The sequence below is a fragment of the Erinaceus europaeus genome, chromosome 9, assembly GCF_950295315.1.
Source record: "Erinaceus europaeus chromosome 9, mEriEur2.1, whole genome shotgun sequence".
NCBI lineage: Eukaryota > Metazoa > Chordata > Mammalia > Eulipotyphla > Erinaceidae > Erinaceus > Erinaceus europaeus.
In genome coordinates, this window is record NC_080170.1 from 74,790,305 (window position 1) to 74,805,906 (window position 15,602).

At 41.0% G+C, this 15,602-nt stretch overlaps 1 protein-coding gene across 3 annotated transcripts in view; it reads left to right on the forward strand.

Annotated features, from left to right (window-relative positions):
- The window catches only part of RGS5 (regulator of G protein signaling 5), a 146,527-nt gene extending 134,567 nt beyond the window's left edge, over positions 1–11,960 (forward strand). For all 3 annotated transcript variants that reach the window (XM_060198202.1, XM_060198201.1, XM_060198198.1), the window contains 2 exons: positions 1,569–1,735; positions 7,202–11,960. In XM_060198202.1, coding sequence (XP_060054185.1) covers positions 1,569–1,735; positions 7,202–7,363 — 329 coding nt within the window. In that variant the 3' untranslated portion in view covers positions 7,364–11,960. The remainder of the gene's footprint in view (positions 1–1,568; positions 1,736–7,201) is intronic.
- Positions 11,961–15,602: the final 3,642 nt, after the last annotated feature.

Genomic DNA, 15,602 nt, shown 5'->3' on the forward strand with positions numbered 1-15,602 from the left:
GGTCCTTCCCACTATCCTCCAAGTCTCAAATTGAATGTCACCTCTCCTTTGAGATCTTTCCTGAAACTGAACTGATGAAAGGTTTCTTTTGTTACTCCCTTACTCTCTTTCATACAGTTTCTCCTTTGCTGATCAAATGTGTTTTGTGTTCCTTCACTTTCTTCCTGCTTCCTTCAGAATCTACTAGCTCCATTAATGATAGGATCATGTCTGTTTCCTTCCCATGGTGGCTGGCTATCATGCTTGGAACATGTGTTTAAAAAAATTATTGTACTTAAAGACATTAGTGGTAGCCAGATGGTTTCACTTACATGTGGAATCTAGAGAACTGATACATACAAACTTGCAAAAACAAACAAAAACAGAAGCCAACAAACTGTCTCTAATACTTGTAAGAACTATGGTGGTTATTATTGGGAGGTGGGGAGCACAGAAATTTTCAGACAGTATGGAACTATACCCTGTAATCTTACAATTTTGTGAACCACTATTAATCACAAATTTAAAAAATGGTTTAAAAACAAAAAAACATTGGTAGAGGGATGAAGAGACATCACAGTGGTTATGCAAAAGATTATGCCTGATGCTCAAAAGTTCTAGGTTCAATCCCCAGCACCAGCATAAGTTAGAGCTGAGCATTGCTTTAGTTACACCCAGTACCCCCATTTTCTTTATAGCTTTCTCTCTGTAGCTCTCTTATTAAAAAAAGATTGTGTATGAAAATCAACATTAATCTAAACTGAAAAACTAAACTCTGAATTTGTATTTCCTTTTTTTTTTGATATGACAGAGAGAGAAATTGAGAGGGGAGGTGTGGGGAATGGTGATAGAGAGAGGAAGAAAAAGATAGGCACCTGCAGACCTGCTTCACAACTTGTGAAGTGACCACCCTGCAGGTTGGGAAGCCAGGGGGCTTGAACTGGGATCTTTGTGCAGGTCCTTGTGCTTCTTACTATGTGCACTTAACTTGGTGCAGCACAACCCAACCCCCAACTTATCTTTTCTTTATGGAAACTATAATTAGTATCCAGACTGGTACTGGTGTTCACACTAATCCTTAATGTTGCATACAGGTAAACTTTCTTGTTAAAAATTAATTTATTGTTTGATAAAGACAGGAGGAGAAGATAGATGATAGGTAGGTAGGTAGATAGGTAGATGAGATAGATAGATAGATAGATAGATAGATAGATAGATAGATAGATAGATAAAGGACAGACACTTCCAGCCCTGATTCACAGCTCATGAAGTGTCCCCCCTGCAGGTGGGACTGGGAGCTTGAACTAGGGTCATGTGTATTCTACCAAGTGCACTACTGCCCAACTCAACAGGTAAACTTTTACCATGCAAATATAAGATACCTGGATTCAAACTGCCCCCATAGCATTTAACCAGCTGCTTAACAAAGCCCAGGTTATTCAACCTCACTTGTGAAAAAGGACATTAAAAGCACCTGTACCTTGAGTTTGCCAGGAAAAGGAAATGAGTTAATGTTTATAAACTGACATAGGTGGCATCAAGTTAGATACACATATACCCCTTCCCAGTTGACGTTTTGCCCTCCTTAGATGGACTTGCCAGATTCAAAAACTTCTTGAAGTCAGAATTCAGCGAAGAAAACTTGGAGTTCTGGATTGCCTGTGAGGAGTACAAAAAAATCAGATCACCCACCAAGATGGTTGAGAAGGCCAAGAAAATTTATGAGGAGTTCATCCAGACGGAGGCCCCAAAAGAGGTGGGTCCTGATAGTAGGTGGGTGGATCAGAGTAAGACAGCTTTGTAGCGCCTCAGGAGGGGGTTCATGTTTGTGTGCAGGCTTGTGAGTACACCAGTGGTCAATCTTGGTGGTTGGGGAGCAGACCACCTTTCTTACACTCCAGCTAAGTCTAAGGCCACATGAATTTGGTCAAACAGCTTCCTTTCTAGAAGAATGTTCTTGCCAGGGTGTGCCTTCCAGGTGGGACTCTGACTTTGTGGTCTAGGGTGAATCACTGGGACTCAGTCTTCATTTTTTGTTTTTCTTTCTAAATTTCTTTTTTTTTTTAATATTTATTTTATTTATTTATTCCCTTTTGTTGCCCTTGTTGTTTTATTGTTGTAGTTATTATTGTTGTCGTCGTTGTTGGATAGGACAGAGAGAAATGGAGAGAGGAGGGGAAGACAGAGAGGAGGAGAGAAAGATAGACACCTGCAGACCTACTTCACCACCTGTGAAGCGACTCCCCTGCAGGTGGGGAGCTGGGGTTCGAACCAGGATCCTTATGCCGGTCTTTGTGCTTTGTGCCACCTGCACTTAACCCGCTGCGCTACAGCCTGACTCCGTTTTTCTTTTTAATGAAGAGAATGAGGACTATTTTGCAGGGTTGTAGTGAACATGTTACTTCACCAGTGAATTTTAAAACAGACCTCAGTGCCCAAGTGAATTAATGCCTACGCTGGCAAAATAGCTCACTTGGCTAGGGTGTTGCTCTTCCATGGGCATGACCCAGGTTTGAGCCCACCCTCCACCACATAGCAGGAAATATGCATGTCATAATCTCTTTTATCTTCTCTCTGCCTCTAAATTAATTAATTAATTAATTAATACAAGTTAATTCCTAATGAGCCTTCCACCCTCTTACCGCTTGTCTTCCTCTGCCCTTTCTTTTTCTCATGAATTCTCTTTCTTCTCTTCTCCCCTCCATTGTATTGTGGCCCCACTCACACCTCACCCTGGTCTTTGCCATTAACACTGTAGATGGGACAACTAGGTATCAACTCATGAAAATCAAGTCTTCACCAGACTGCATTACACTGGAGACAATATGCCAGGAATTGACAGTGAAAGAAATGCTGAGCTCAGGGAAGTTTTCGGGTGGTTCATCTCTTTATTTTAGAAGATTTTTTAAGGGAGGGAGAGAGGGAGGTGGAGAGAGACAGAAGCCGGAGTGTTGCCTTACCCTATGCAGTGCCAGGGAAGGTTCAGACCAGGACCACAGACAAGGAAAGCACATTACTGCTGAGTCACCCCTCTGTTCTATATGTAACTGAATTAACCTTCTGTAGGACCAACAAAATAGCTCACGTGGATAGTAGGTTGCTTTGCCATGTGTGTAATCCAGGTTTGAGCTCTGCCCCCACTGCACTGATGGAGGAAGCTTCAGTGCTGTAGTCTCTTTTATTCTCTCTGCTTCTGTCTCTATGAATGAATGAATGAATGAATGAATGAATGAATGGCCATCTATGAAATTTAAGATGGCCCCAGAAAAACCAGTTCAGCCAACTCACTGGTATTCCACAATGAACCCCTGAATTCTATTTGGATTCTAATTCATCAAGATTTAATGTCAAGAACAGAGTGAGTTCCCAGCCCACTCATTGGTAGAAATCTACCTCAGATGGTTTGAATGGAGGAATCATCCTTAACACCCTTGTTGTCTCTTTCAGGTGGTCCAGATCCCTGCAGTTCTACCCTTTGATATAGTCTTTTGGCTATCAATTACTTACTCATCATAGACAACAGCATCATAATTGTCATTGTTCATTGCCACCAGGATCATCACTGGGGCTTGGTGCCTGCATGATAAACCCACTACTCCCAGTGGCCTTTTCTTCCTTCCCATATATATATATCATTACTGGGGAATTAATGTTTTACAGTAAATACAATAGTTTGTACATGCATAACATTTCCCAGTTTTCCACCTAACAATACAATCCCCACTAGGTCCTTCTCTACCATCATGTTCCAGGACCTAAACTCTCCCCACCCAATCACCCCAGAGTCTTTTACTTTGGTGCAATACATCAACTCCATTCCAAGTTCTGCTTAGTGTTTTCTCTTCTGATATGTTTTCCAACTTCTGTCTGAGAGTGAGATCATCCCATATTCATCTTTCTGTTTCTGACTTATCTCACTTTACATGATTATTCCAAGCTCCATCCAAGATATCCTGAAAATGGTGAAATCACCATTTTTAATAGCTAAATCATATGCCATAATTTGCTCAGACACTCATCTTTTGTTGGACACCTGGGATGCTTCCAGGTTTTGTCTACTACAAATTGTGCTATGAACATGGGTATACACATATCTTTTGGGATGGGTGTGTTGGGTTCCTTAGGATATATTACCAGGAGAGGAACTGCAGGATCATAGGGTAGGTCCATTTCTAGCCTTCTGTGAGTTCTCCAGACTATTCTCCACAGGGGTTGGACCAATTTACATTCCCACTAGCAGTGCAAGAGGGTTCCTTTGTCCCCACAATCTATCCAGCATTTGTTGCTGCTACCTTTTCTGAAGTATGACGTACTCACAGGAGTGAAGTGATATTTCATTGTTGTCTTTATTTGTGTTTTTCTGACAATCAATGACTTAGAGTATTTTTTCATGTTTGTCAACCTTTCAGATCTCTCCTGTATCTTTTTAATATACTGTTGGTTAGAATTTAGTTCAATATTTTAGCATCTATGTTCATCAGAGCTAAAATGGTCTGTAGTTTTCTTTCTTGGTTGTGTCCCTGTCTGCTTTTGATATCAGAGTGTTGTTGGCTTCATAGAAGATGGAAGGGAGTATTCCTGTGTCTTCAATCTTCTGGAAGACTTTTAAAAGTAGAGTTTTTTTTTTTCTTCCTTGAAGGTTTTGTAGAATTCATTGTAAAGTTATTTGGTCCAGGACTTTTACTCTTGGGAAGGTTTTTGACATTTGTTTCAATTTTGTTGGCTGTGATTGGCCTGTTCATATTTTCTAGTTCCTTTTCATTTAATTTTGGAAGTTTGTAGGTATCTAGGAACTTGTCCATTTCTTCCAAGTTCTCTAACTTGGTGACATATAGTTGTTCATAGAAGCCTCCCATGATATGTTGAATTTCTGTGGTGTCTATTGTGATATCTCCTCTTTCATTTACAATCCAATTTATTTAGGTCTTTTCCATTTTTTGTTTTGTGAGTCTGGCTAAAGATTTGTTGATTTTGTTTACTCTTTCAAAGAATCAACATTTGTATGGTTATCTTATTTTCAATTTTATTTATTTTCTGCCTTAACTTTAGTTATTTCAGCCCTTCTGGTTGCTTTCGGGTTCCTTTGTCCTTCTTCTTCTAGATCTTTAAGGTGTGTGATCAAGTTGTTTATTTGTGCTTTTCTCATTTCCTAACATGTGCTTATATGGCTATGAACTTCCCACTCAGTAATGCCTTAGTTGTGTCCCAAACATTTGATAGCTTGTGTCTTTATTTTCACTGAATTCTTGAAACATTTTGATTTCTTCCTTAATTTCCTCTTTGACCCAGTAGTTGTTAAGTAGTGTACTACTGAGTTTCCATATTTTGGGACTTTTACTAATTTTTTGTTTATTGTTAAGTGTTAATTTAATTCCACTGTGGTCTGAGAAAATGCTTGAGATGATTTCAGTGCTCTTGAATTTGCTGATGCTGTCTTTGTGGCCTAACATATGGTCTATCCTGGAGAATGCCCCATGTGGACTGGAACAGAATGTGTATTCCTGTTTCTTGGGGTGAATTACTCTGAAAATGTCCAATAGTTCTAGTTTATTTATCTCTTCATTTAGCTTCCTCATTTCTTTATCGATTTTCTGCCTATATGATCTATCAAGTTGAGAGAGTAGGGTGTCAAAAAAAACCCACTATTACTGTGTTGCTGTTAATATATTGCTGTAGCTCTTTCAGTAGATGTTTAATGTATTTAGATGGCCTCTCATTGGTTGCATAGATGTTAACAGTCATTAAATCCTCATGATTGACTGATCCTCTGATCATTAATTAATATCCATCCCTATCTTTTAAAATTTTATTTATTTTAAGGTATATCATGACAGTTATGAGAATAGCTGTTCCTGCCCTTATACAAGTGATATCCCCAGAAGCCACAACCAGATGTGGATCCCCAATGCCTTTCAGCACTGCACTTTATTGGTTAAACACAATTTTGAATCTTCTCTCTAGCCCTAGTGACCCTCAGTGGTTACTCAACATTTTTTTCCTTTGGTATGGCTGCCCATTAGCACAGTGCCAGCATAGACCAAGCATCCAATCATTATCAGCTGCTGCTTTTATTGCTTTTTGGCAGGAACCATTGTGTCCTCATCTGTCTCAGGACAGAGCTAGTTTCCTAGCTCTTTGGGAGCCATGGCAAAGCTCCTGCATCCTTAGTTAGATGTCTTTCTCTCTCTTAACTCTCACCACAGGAGTGACAGTAAATGCTGTGGGAAGGGAGATTGTAAAAGTGGGCACTAGGACCCCTGGATTCACTTTTCAAGTCTCTGGATTCAAGCACACTTACTAGTTCTGTGACCAGAAGGAAGTCATGTCACCCATTCATCCATCCATCTACCTGTTATCTACCATCTGTCATGTATGTCTCTGTCATCTATCAGTATCATTATCTTTTCTCATAACCTGTCATCTAACCTTTTATCATCTATATTTCACCGATTTATCCATCTACTTATCTCTATTAATCTCTCTACTCATTTGTTTAATATCTGCCATATATGTATCTATCCATGTATTATCTATTTATCTATCCATGCATTCATTCATGGACTCATTACTTCCATATCTACCTACCTACCCATCCATCTAAAGATGAGGGCACTTCTCCTCCTGCAAAAACAAACAGGCTTCTCTTAGGGGTGGTGGGAGGATTGAGTGCAGCACATTCCTTAGCTGCTGGCCCAATAGCTGGTGTCTAGTGTTGACTGGATCTCAATCTGAGTCATGCTTTTAGTAGAGCAGTGATCACTTTCACCTATTACTTAAAAACAGAAGTGGTGGGGGCTGGACAGTGGCACGGCCCAGGTTCAAGCCCCGGGCTCCCCACCTGCAGGTGGGTCGCTTCACAAGTGGTGAAGCAGGTATGCAGGTATATATCTTTCCCTCTCTCTCTCTTCTCCTCCTCTCGATTTCTCTCTGTCCTATCCAGCAATAACAACAACAACAATGATAAACAACAAGGGCAACAAAAGGGAAAAAATATCCTCCAGGTAAGTGCATTCATAGTGCAAGAACTGAGTCACAGCAATAACCCTGGGGGCAAAAAAAAAAAAAAAGAAAAACAAACAAACAAACAAAAAAACCAGAAGTGGTATTTTTGTACTTTGTGGCTCTTCCTGAGTTCTATTGGTGAGAAATGCCTCCTCCTTCCCCCATCCCTCATCAATTCCCAGCCCGTAGGCTGACTCAAGCATCCTCTCCTGATTTGCAGGTGAATATTGACCATTTCACCAAGGACCTCACTATGAAGAACCTGGTGGAGCCTTCTCTGAACAGCTTTGATGTGGCGCAGAAGAGAGTCCACGCCCTGATGGAGAAAGATTCACTGCCCCGCTTTGTGCGTTCGGAGTTTTATCAGGAGTTCATTAAGTAGCAATTTGGGCCATGAGAAGCACCCTGTGAGTCCTTTCCTCCCCAGCAGCACCCATTTCTCCAGCCACCATGCATCTCCCCATAGATTTTCTGCACAAAGACACCAAGTGAGCATAGTCGCAGGGCCCTGGCTTCCTCCCTTTGCCCAGTTTGTTCTGAATGTCCATCCAATTTCTTCAGGTTGTTGTTGCCAAACCCAATTAGAAACAGAAAATTTCTACCCAAAGCAAAGAAAGGTAATACAAGAGTATGCTGGATCTGGATGTATGTCCATTGGGGCTTGTTACTGAGTCTCTGCCTATTTTAGCTGAAATAATAATCGGGTCATGAAGAGAGCAAGTTTCAGTAACATTGATTAGTTTTACATGCTCTAATTCTGATCCATAGGGATCAGCCCTTTTATTTCTGAACTAATAGGTGGTCAGGTTTTTCTGAGGCAACCACTACTGGCTTTATTTAAGCAAATATGTTACCTTAAAGTCAGTCTTTCCCCTAGAGCCTCTTTATATCAGATGGTGATTAAGCAAGAGCTCCAACAGGCTTGTTATATTTATATAAGACCAATCTGAACATAATGCAAATTTGTAACTTCCTTTTGCTTACCCAGCCCTGTAGAGTGACCAAATTCAAGGTTAAATCAATGATCAAAGATGAACACAGGTTGTTTTATAAAAAATATTATGGGGCTTGCCAAAAAAAAAAAATTATATGGTGCTAGCACGTGGGCCCAAATTTCAGTTTCAGATTCTTTCACATCCATGTGCATGTGAAATTCCAGAATTGTTGGCCCTGATCAGGAAAAAATTAAAGCAGTTTCTGTCTCCTGCAGAGGACTTCCCACTAGTAGCTGTTTGTAACTCTAAAGCAGGAAATTGTTAGGCCTCAGACAGTCCATCATCCTATAGTGTTCTTCCTCTCATTGTCTCATCATGATAATTCTCCTCAAAATACCAAATTACCTTTGGAAAAAATTAATGCAATTCCTTGTTGAAGTCTCCAAGTGAGGCAGAGTTGTAAAGTCCCCTGAATTTTGCTGAATAATTTGGCAAACTTTGGCAGCCACAAGATCTCTCTGCTCCTTATTTAGTTTCCTGCATTAGTGAGTTTTGCTTCTAGTTGAAATACACATTTAAACTAACTCATACCCCACGTAGCTAATGGATAAACTACAGCATTTTTAAAGGAGGCTTAAGCTTTGCATTATATATTTTATTAATATCTTTTGATAGGTATTTTTATTCCTACATCTCTAGTAGATTTGATTTATTAGTGATTTGCATAATGTGCTGCTGAAGAGATTCAACCTAGACTGTGTATGAGGAAGACAAAGCTGAGCAGGAGGGGGCAAAAAATAGACAGAGAAGGCAATGTTTAGAAGTTAATGCAATTCTGACTTGTCAGAAGATGACAATGAGTGCCTCCATTTTCCATTCACACTACTAGTTTCACATGTTTACAACCCATTTATTCAGTTATCTCCTAAGAATATAGATAGTAAAGCAACTACAATACTGTATTCTTCCAGGGACACTTGGAAGTGTGTTGGAGTCTTCGAATTTTTGTTCTTTCAGAGGAGGACACTTGCAGTTCACATTCTGAAAATAGGAAGGATCTGGTCAATGGCCAGCAACTGCTGGTGTGCCTGAGCACATTCAGAGGCATCAGTGGGGCTCAATGCAGAGGAATTTCTCCACTCTTCAGTGGAAAACTGGACCAGATGAACCTTGTGAGAGCCTTAGTCTGTGCTTTTATGTCAGAGGGAGCAGTTCAAACCACACAAACACTCTGGCACTCCCCCCCTCAGCATCTGTCCACACTGGTCCATATCAGCTTCAAATCACAGCCCTCCACTTGTATCTGCAGCCAGAACACCCAAGAACCCAAGACTCTAGATACAGCTTCTTGAGAATAAAAAGGTCTCCAATGAGTTGAGAATTCAGGTCACTTATTAACAAGACCTAAAATAGCCATCTGCTTGCGGATGCCCTGAACTAAAGGGTGCTGGTTCCAGAGCTCATCCAGATGGTTGCCATCACAAAGGCTCAGACCTGTGCTCACAGCTTGCACATCCTAAGTATGTGGGAAGACTTGTCAGTGGAGGTAAAAGGGTCTTTGTCTTCTTAGAAGCTGAGCCCAGGAAGCAGAGGGTTGTGCTGTAAAGGCTATAAAAGAATGAACACCTTCCTTTCCAGTAGTGATCTCACACACACACACACACACACACACACACACACACACACACACTTCTCAATGATGTAAGGTAACACACATACAAAGCATTAATTAAAAGGAATATATAAATATCTCCAGCCAAAAATGAGAAAACACACATGAATATCGTCCTGGAAAATGTCTTTGAAACTGTTTTTCAACATAGGGGAGGAAAAAAAACCTCTATGTTACTAGAAGATTCCATAGTAACACAGAGAAAGTACATTTCTTTAATTCTGGGAAATTAGAAAATGTGGGATACATTCTATCTAAGCCCCACCCCTTCAGACATGCAGAAATAGAGAAGCATTTCAGGAACTTTGCTTTCCAATCAGTAGGGTAAAAAGTCTTCAGGCAGGCTGAAGACATAGCATAATGCTTTTGCAAACAGACTGTCATGCCTGAGGATCTAAAGTTACAGGTTCAATCTCCCACACTGTCTTAAAGCAGAGCTGTGTATGCTCTGGTAAAAAACAATAATAATAATATTAATAATAATAATAGTCTTCAGGCAAATTTGTTCTCAGACCCTGTGTCCTTTTGTCCTCTACCATGGGGGTTTCTTGGCTGATATGCTGTTTCTACTCCATTCATAGAGGAATATATTCTTCTTTCCCAAAGAATATCAGGTGTCCCGAAATTTCAGCAAATATGTGGCCTGTGGAAAATGGATCAAAGAGCTAGTAACTGTTCCTGGCCAAAGTATTTTCCAGCTATCAACCCTATTATAAGTTTGATCATGGGAATCACTTAAAAGTCTGTGTTTCAGGAAAAGTATTTTTACCCCTGAAGTCACTCCCTATAGTGGCTCCTTTTCCCTGTTTTCCTGGGAGTGCAACAGCTTTGACGAAGGGCTATGATGAAAAAAGGAGAGAAAAGTGATAAAGAAGGAAGTGCCCAGATGTATGGAGTTAATCCATTCAGTGGGATTTTAATTTTTTTTTTTTTTTACAAATCCTTGGCAATTAGTGGTGCTCAAGGACTTCTTGCATACAAGTTCTGTGCACTGCCACTGCATTATCTCCCAAGCCTCAGTCGGAAATGTTTAGAGCAGCTCTGTGTGATTAAAATGTCTTCACTGAAAGGAGAAATAGACATAAAGAATCTGCTTTCTCCACTTGGATTGCCCAAGCTGGACAGCAGTGGGGAGAGACTTGTTTTCAAACATCCATGTGTCAAAACCCCAGGGCCAGACAACGATGTAGCTTCTGCAGGTCTTGGTGCATCTGATATACCTTGAAGGGACTGCCTTTAGACCTTTCTGGTCTTAAGTCTCTCCATCCTATTAGACAGGTGAGTACTTGCTTGGAGGAGACTGTTTAGTTGACAGTTTAGCAGTGCTTCTTGGGTTCAGCATATGTGCACCCAAATAGGTAATATTACAGAAAAAAACATCCAAAAGTATTTAAAAATATAGAAAACAAGGCTTTCCCTACCCAAAGCCAACCATCCTGAAACTGAGATTAGCTCTCCTAAACCAGAAGACTTTTGTAACATCGACCATTTCACAGCTCCCTGAAGAACTATTTTCATTTTCACAGAGAAAGAGAAAGAGACTCAGGGAGAGACACCGCAACCCCAGAATGCCTCAGCACTCCCATAGGTGCCGGGGCTTGAACCTGGACCACACACAGGGCAAGGCATGCACCCTATTTGAAGAGCTATCATTCTGTTTCACCTTCATTATTATAACTTGAGAAGGAAATGCCTAGAATAGAATGAAAGGCAAATAAAATAATCAGGCTTATATTCTCTCTTACTATTTACTAAAAAGCTTCTTCTTCTAGTAGAAGAGCCTCCAATCAAACTGATAATACTCTTGTCCCATTGAATGAGTCTCTTGCCAGTAACTTCACTTGCCAAAGATACTTTTCTTCCACACAAGCTTCTACCTCTGTCTCCTCTCCCTCTGGTGGAGAAAGCTTTTAAAACATTGGGTCTAACCACAGTTAGGTAAGAAAGAGGACCCTCAAGGCATCTAACTTTCTCGCTAGGAAGATTCAGGAGCTAAGGCCCAGGTGATAAAACAGGAAGTACTGACCCATTTTCTAATGGGAACAAGGCAAGTGAGTAATTTCTGCCTGGTGTTCCTTTTGTGCCATATAGTAACAGAACGGGATCTAAAAAAATGTGTAAATGTTCTGCAACTTCAACTTTCATCCCGTCTTCAGGAGGCAAATCCCCAAGGAGGGAATCAAAAGAAATGTCTGGAAAGCTCTGGTCAACATGTCACCTGTAAGATTTCCATGTAGCAACTCTTGTGCTTATCTTCTGACTTTGTATCCAATGTATTATACACTGTACTACTCAGACTTCTTAATAGACAAGGCTCCAAATATGTTATCTGTAACCATGATCACTTATATAAAATATATATCTGTATTACAGTGCTTGACTCCTGCGTCTCCTTTATTTGAAACTTTGCTGGGTTGGTATGTCTATTTGGTATGCTCTGTATACCCATTGAGCCCCTGAGCTGTTGGGAGGACTCTCCTTATATGTGGGGACTGCCAGAGAGCCTAGTGGGAACAAATTGAGAAGAAAGCTGCCAGGTGTGCCACTTTAACACACTGTTTGGCCAACTATCCCTTGGATTCAGGTGATGATATACAGACCAGCTGTCTGTTGTTTGCTCATTCTGCCTATGCTAGAATAAGCACAGTCTGTCACACAGTGCAGAAGGCAAAGTCATTCCTCTTCCTATACTGAGAATAGATCTGAAATTAGGTCACACCATGAGCTGCCACTTTCTTCAACTCAAGTTCTGGTGCTGGGATCATTTAGGCTAAGAGCCTATAATTAATGGGGCTGGGATGGGCAAAAGGAAAAGTGGGTTCACAAAAGTGGCACCAGCTCAAGCTGGTTTTTAGGGAGAAACAATACTGAGAAGGTGGGAGAGAGACTAAGAGATTGAGAAGTATCTGTCTTAAACTGACAATTTCTCCATTCTCATTCCTAGCCCCCATGAGGCTGCATTCACTGTGCAAGCAGTAGCTGCTGAATTATCAGGTGTCGAAAAAGTCATGATACATTTTTCTGATTTCTATGTAAAAATGTGCCATGACTTTTCTGATAAGCAAATAGCTCACCTGGATAGTGTACTATGTTGCAAATGTGTACAGTTTTGAGCTAGACCCCCACCTCACTGGAGGAAGCTTTTGCACTGTGGTTTCTTTCATTTTCTTTCCACCTCTCTATCAAAGGGAGGGAACAAACAATAACAATGGAAGCAGTGCATATATGTTGTTGTAATACCACCTCCTCTCCTCTTATTTTAGTCTCCTTTGCTGAGTTCCTGAGAGTTCTCACTAAGATGTATTGTTGGCAGAGAGATCACAGACACATTTTTCTCCCCCACAGAGAGGTGATAGTCTCAAGGCCAGTGTGCAGAATGGTGGCAGGGCAGAGCTTAAAGGTCTGTTGTCTTTTGGGTTCTTGTTTAGGTTATATAACTAAAGGTAGTCCTGCCAAATACTGGGACCATTTGCTCTAACTTGAGTAAAGCAGGCAAAAGTACCCAAGTGGGAAACCATTCTGTCATCTGATGGTGAATGTAGATCAAGCTCTCCCAGACAGAATACCACCAGAGCACATCACATTTGGCTAACTTTGCTTGCATATTCTCTTTCTCTCTCCCTCTCTCTCTCTCTCTCTCTCTCTCTCTCTCTCTCTCTCTCTCCCTCCCTCCCTCCCTCTCCTTCCTTCCTTTCTTTAACTCTTTATTTTTCTCTTTCTCTCGTTTTTCCCACCAGGGTCATCATTGGGCCTTTGTACCTATACAGCTCTACCATTCTCAGTGTTCATATTTTTTTTTCTTTTTTCCTTCTTTATAATAGAGGGTGAGAAACAGAGAATAGAGATGTTAATAGAGAAACAGCTAAGAGACGATTGTAGCATTGTTTCACTGCTCATGAAGCTCCTCCACATATATATGTGAGAGCTTGAATCCAGATACTTGCATATGGAATTGTGAGCCACCACCTGGCCCCTAATTTTGCATTTCCTAAATATCTGCATCTGAAAAAATTGCTAGGTCCTTATACCACTCTCCAAAGACCCTAACTACTCAGGTGGCTTCTTAGGCCTTGCTATTCCTGTATTTGAGTTAGTCCCACCCACAAATTCCTGGTTCACATTCCACATTTCTAACTTATCAACTGAATCCTGCTTTCTCTGTGTTTTCACTTGTCCTAACAGCTTAAACATGAATGGGAATTATAATTTGAAAAGAAAACTTTTGCAGTCTAGGAGGTGGCATAGACTCTCAAGTATGAAGTCCTGAGTTTGAATCCTGGTATCTCATGTGCCAGTGATGTCTGGATACCCTCTCTTTCATTAAATATACATTTACATTGTTTATTATTTTTCATTTGATAGAAATTGAGAGGGGAGGGGAAATAAAGGGGGAGAGAGAGACAGAGGGAGAGGGAGAGGGAGAGGGAGAGAGAGAGAGACCTGTAGCCCTGCTTCACCACTTATGAAACTTTACTCCTGCAGGAAGGGGGCAGAGGCTTGGACCTGAGTCCTGTGTGTGGTAACTTGTGCACTCAATGTGGTGTGCCACCACTTGATCCCTTCTTATTAATATATACATTTTTGTTAGGTTAGTTTTGTTTTTAAAAAGGAAAGAAAGGTCATTATTAAATCAATTTAAAAAATAATAAAAAGAAAAGGAAACTTAGGAGGAAGCAGTCCTTGCTCAGTCTTGGAGACTTGGAGACAGACCTCACGGCTATGCTGTCTGTATCTTTGTTCATGAGGTCATAGCTGCCATCTTTGTTCTTTAGGTCACAGCAGTTAATTACTCCCACCCACCTTTAGAGAATGCAGCAGTTTTGCTCTTCCACACATCTTTTGGAAGTCTTGGTTAGAAATTGAAGCTGTGTTGCCTTGTGACCACTGCTGCCAGGAACTCTGCAACACGTGGGACCTGGCTTACATCCTACTGCAAAACACAGTCTCTTTGCTTCTGAGAAGGATTCTTCGAAAGCAGAGATGGGGGGAGACCAACCTACCCTGATCTCTTCTGGCTGAAGGCTGCTTTTGACAGCTTTAGAATGTAGCAGCACAAGTCCCAGTGTCTCCATCAACTTGAGTTCCTCTGGTAATTCTGCTGACCACAGTGGGGAGGTGACAGGACCAGTGCAGGTATCTGAGCCACCATGAACAGTACAGATGCTCTCATATATGGACAAAAGCTAGGACCTGCTGGCTATGCAGAGTCTCTTCAGCTGAGATGTCAGACAGGCAGAGACATGTGCACTGAAAGCCCCAGGAGCAAAGGAAATACCTGTCTGCTGGGTGGTGGGGTCAGCTAGATGTTTTGGGTGACTCATTGAGTAACAGTGGACCGGTCATCACATACAAGAAACTGCTTTGTCATCCTAGGGGTGTGGGGGGGCTGTTATCATCACCAGGGTTTCACTACTCTAGGTGGACTTTTTCAAATAGGAAGAGACAGAAAAGACAGAGAGAGAGAGAAAGAGAGAGAGAGAGAGAGAGAGACCACAACACCAAAGCTTTCTCCAGGGCAGTGGAGGCTGGGCTCAAACCTGGGTCACATACATGGCAAAGCAGTTCACTATCTTGTGAGGTATTTTGTTGGTCCACATTGCCTTTTCTTTTTTTATATTTTATATATATATATATATATATATATATATATATATATATATATATTTATTTATTTATTTTCCCTTTTGTTGCCCTTGTTGCTTTTTTATTGTTGTTGTAGTTACTCTTGTTGTTGTTATTAATATCGTCATTGTTAGATAGGACAGAGAGAAATGGAGAGAGGAGGGGAAGACAGAAAGGGCAAGAAAAAGATAGACACCTGCAGACCTGCTTCACCACCTATGAAGCAACTCCCCTGCTGGTGGAGAGGCGAGGCCTCAAACCAGATCCTTACGCAGGTCCTTGAGCTTCGTGTCACATGCGCACATTGCCTTTTCTTAAAACAACCCTGAAACCAGTGAGGAGAGGTGCTTTAATTGAGGGAGATGGAAGTCTCTCTCACAATCTTATTTTTT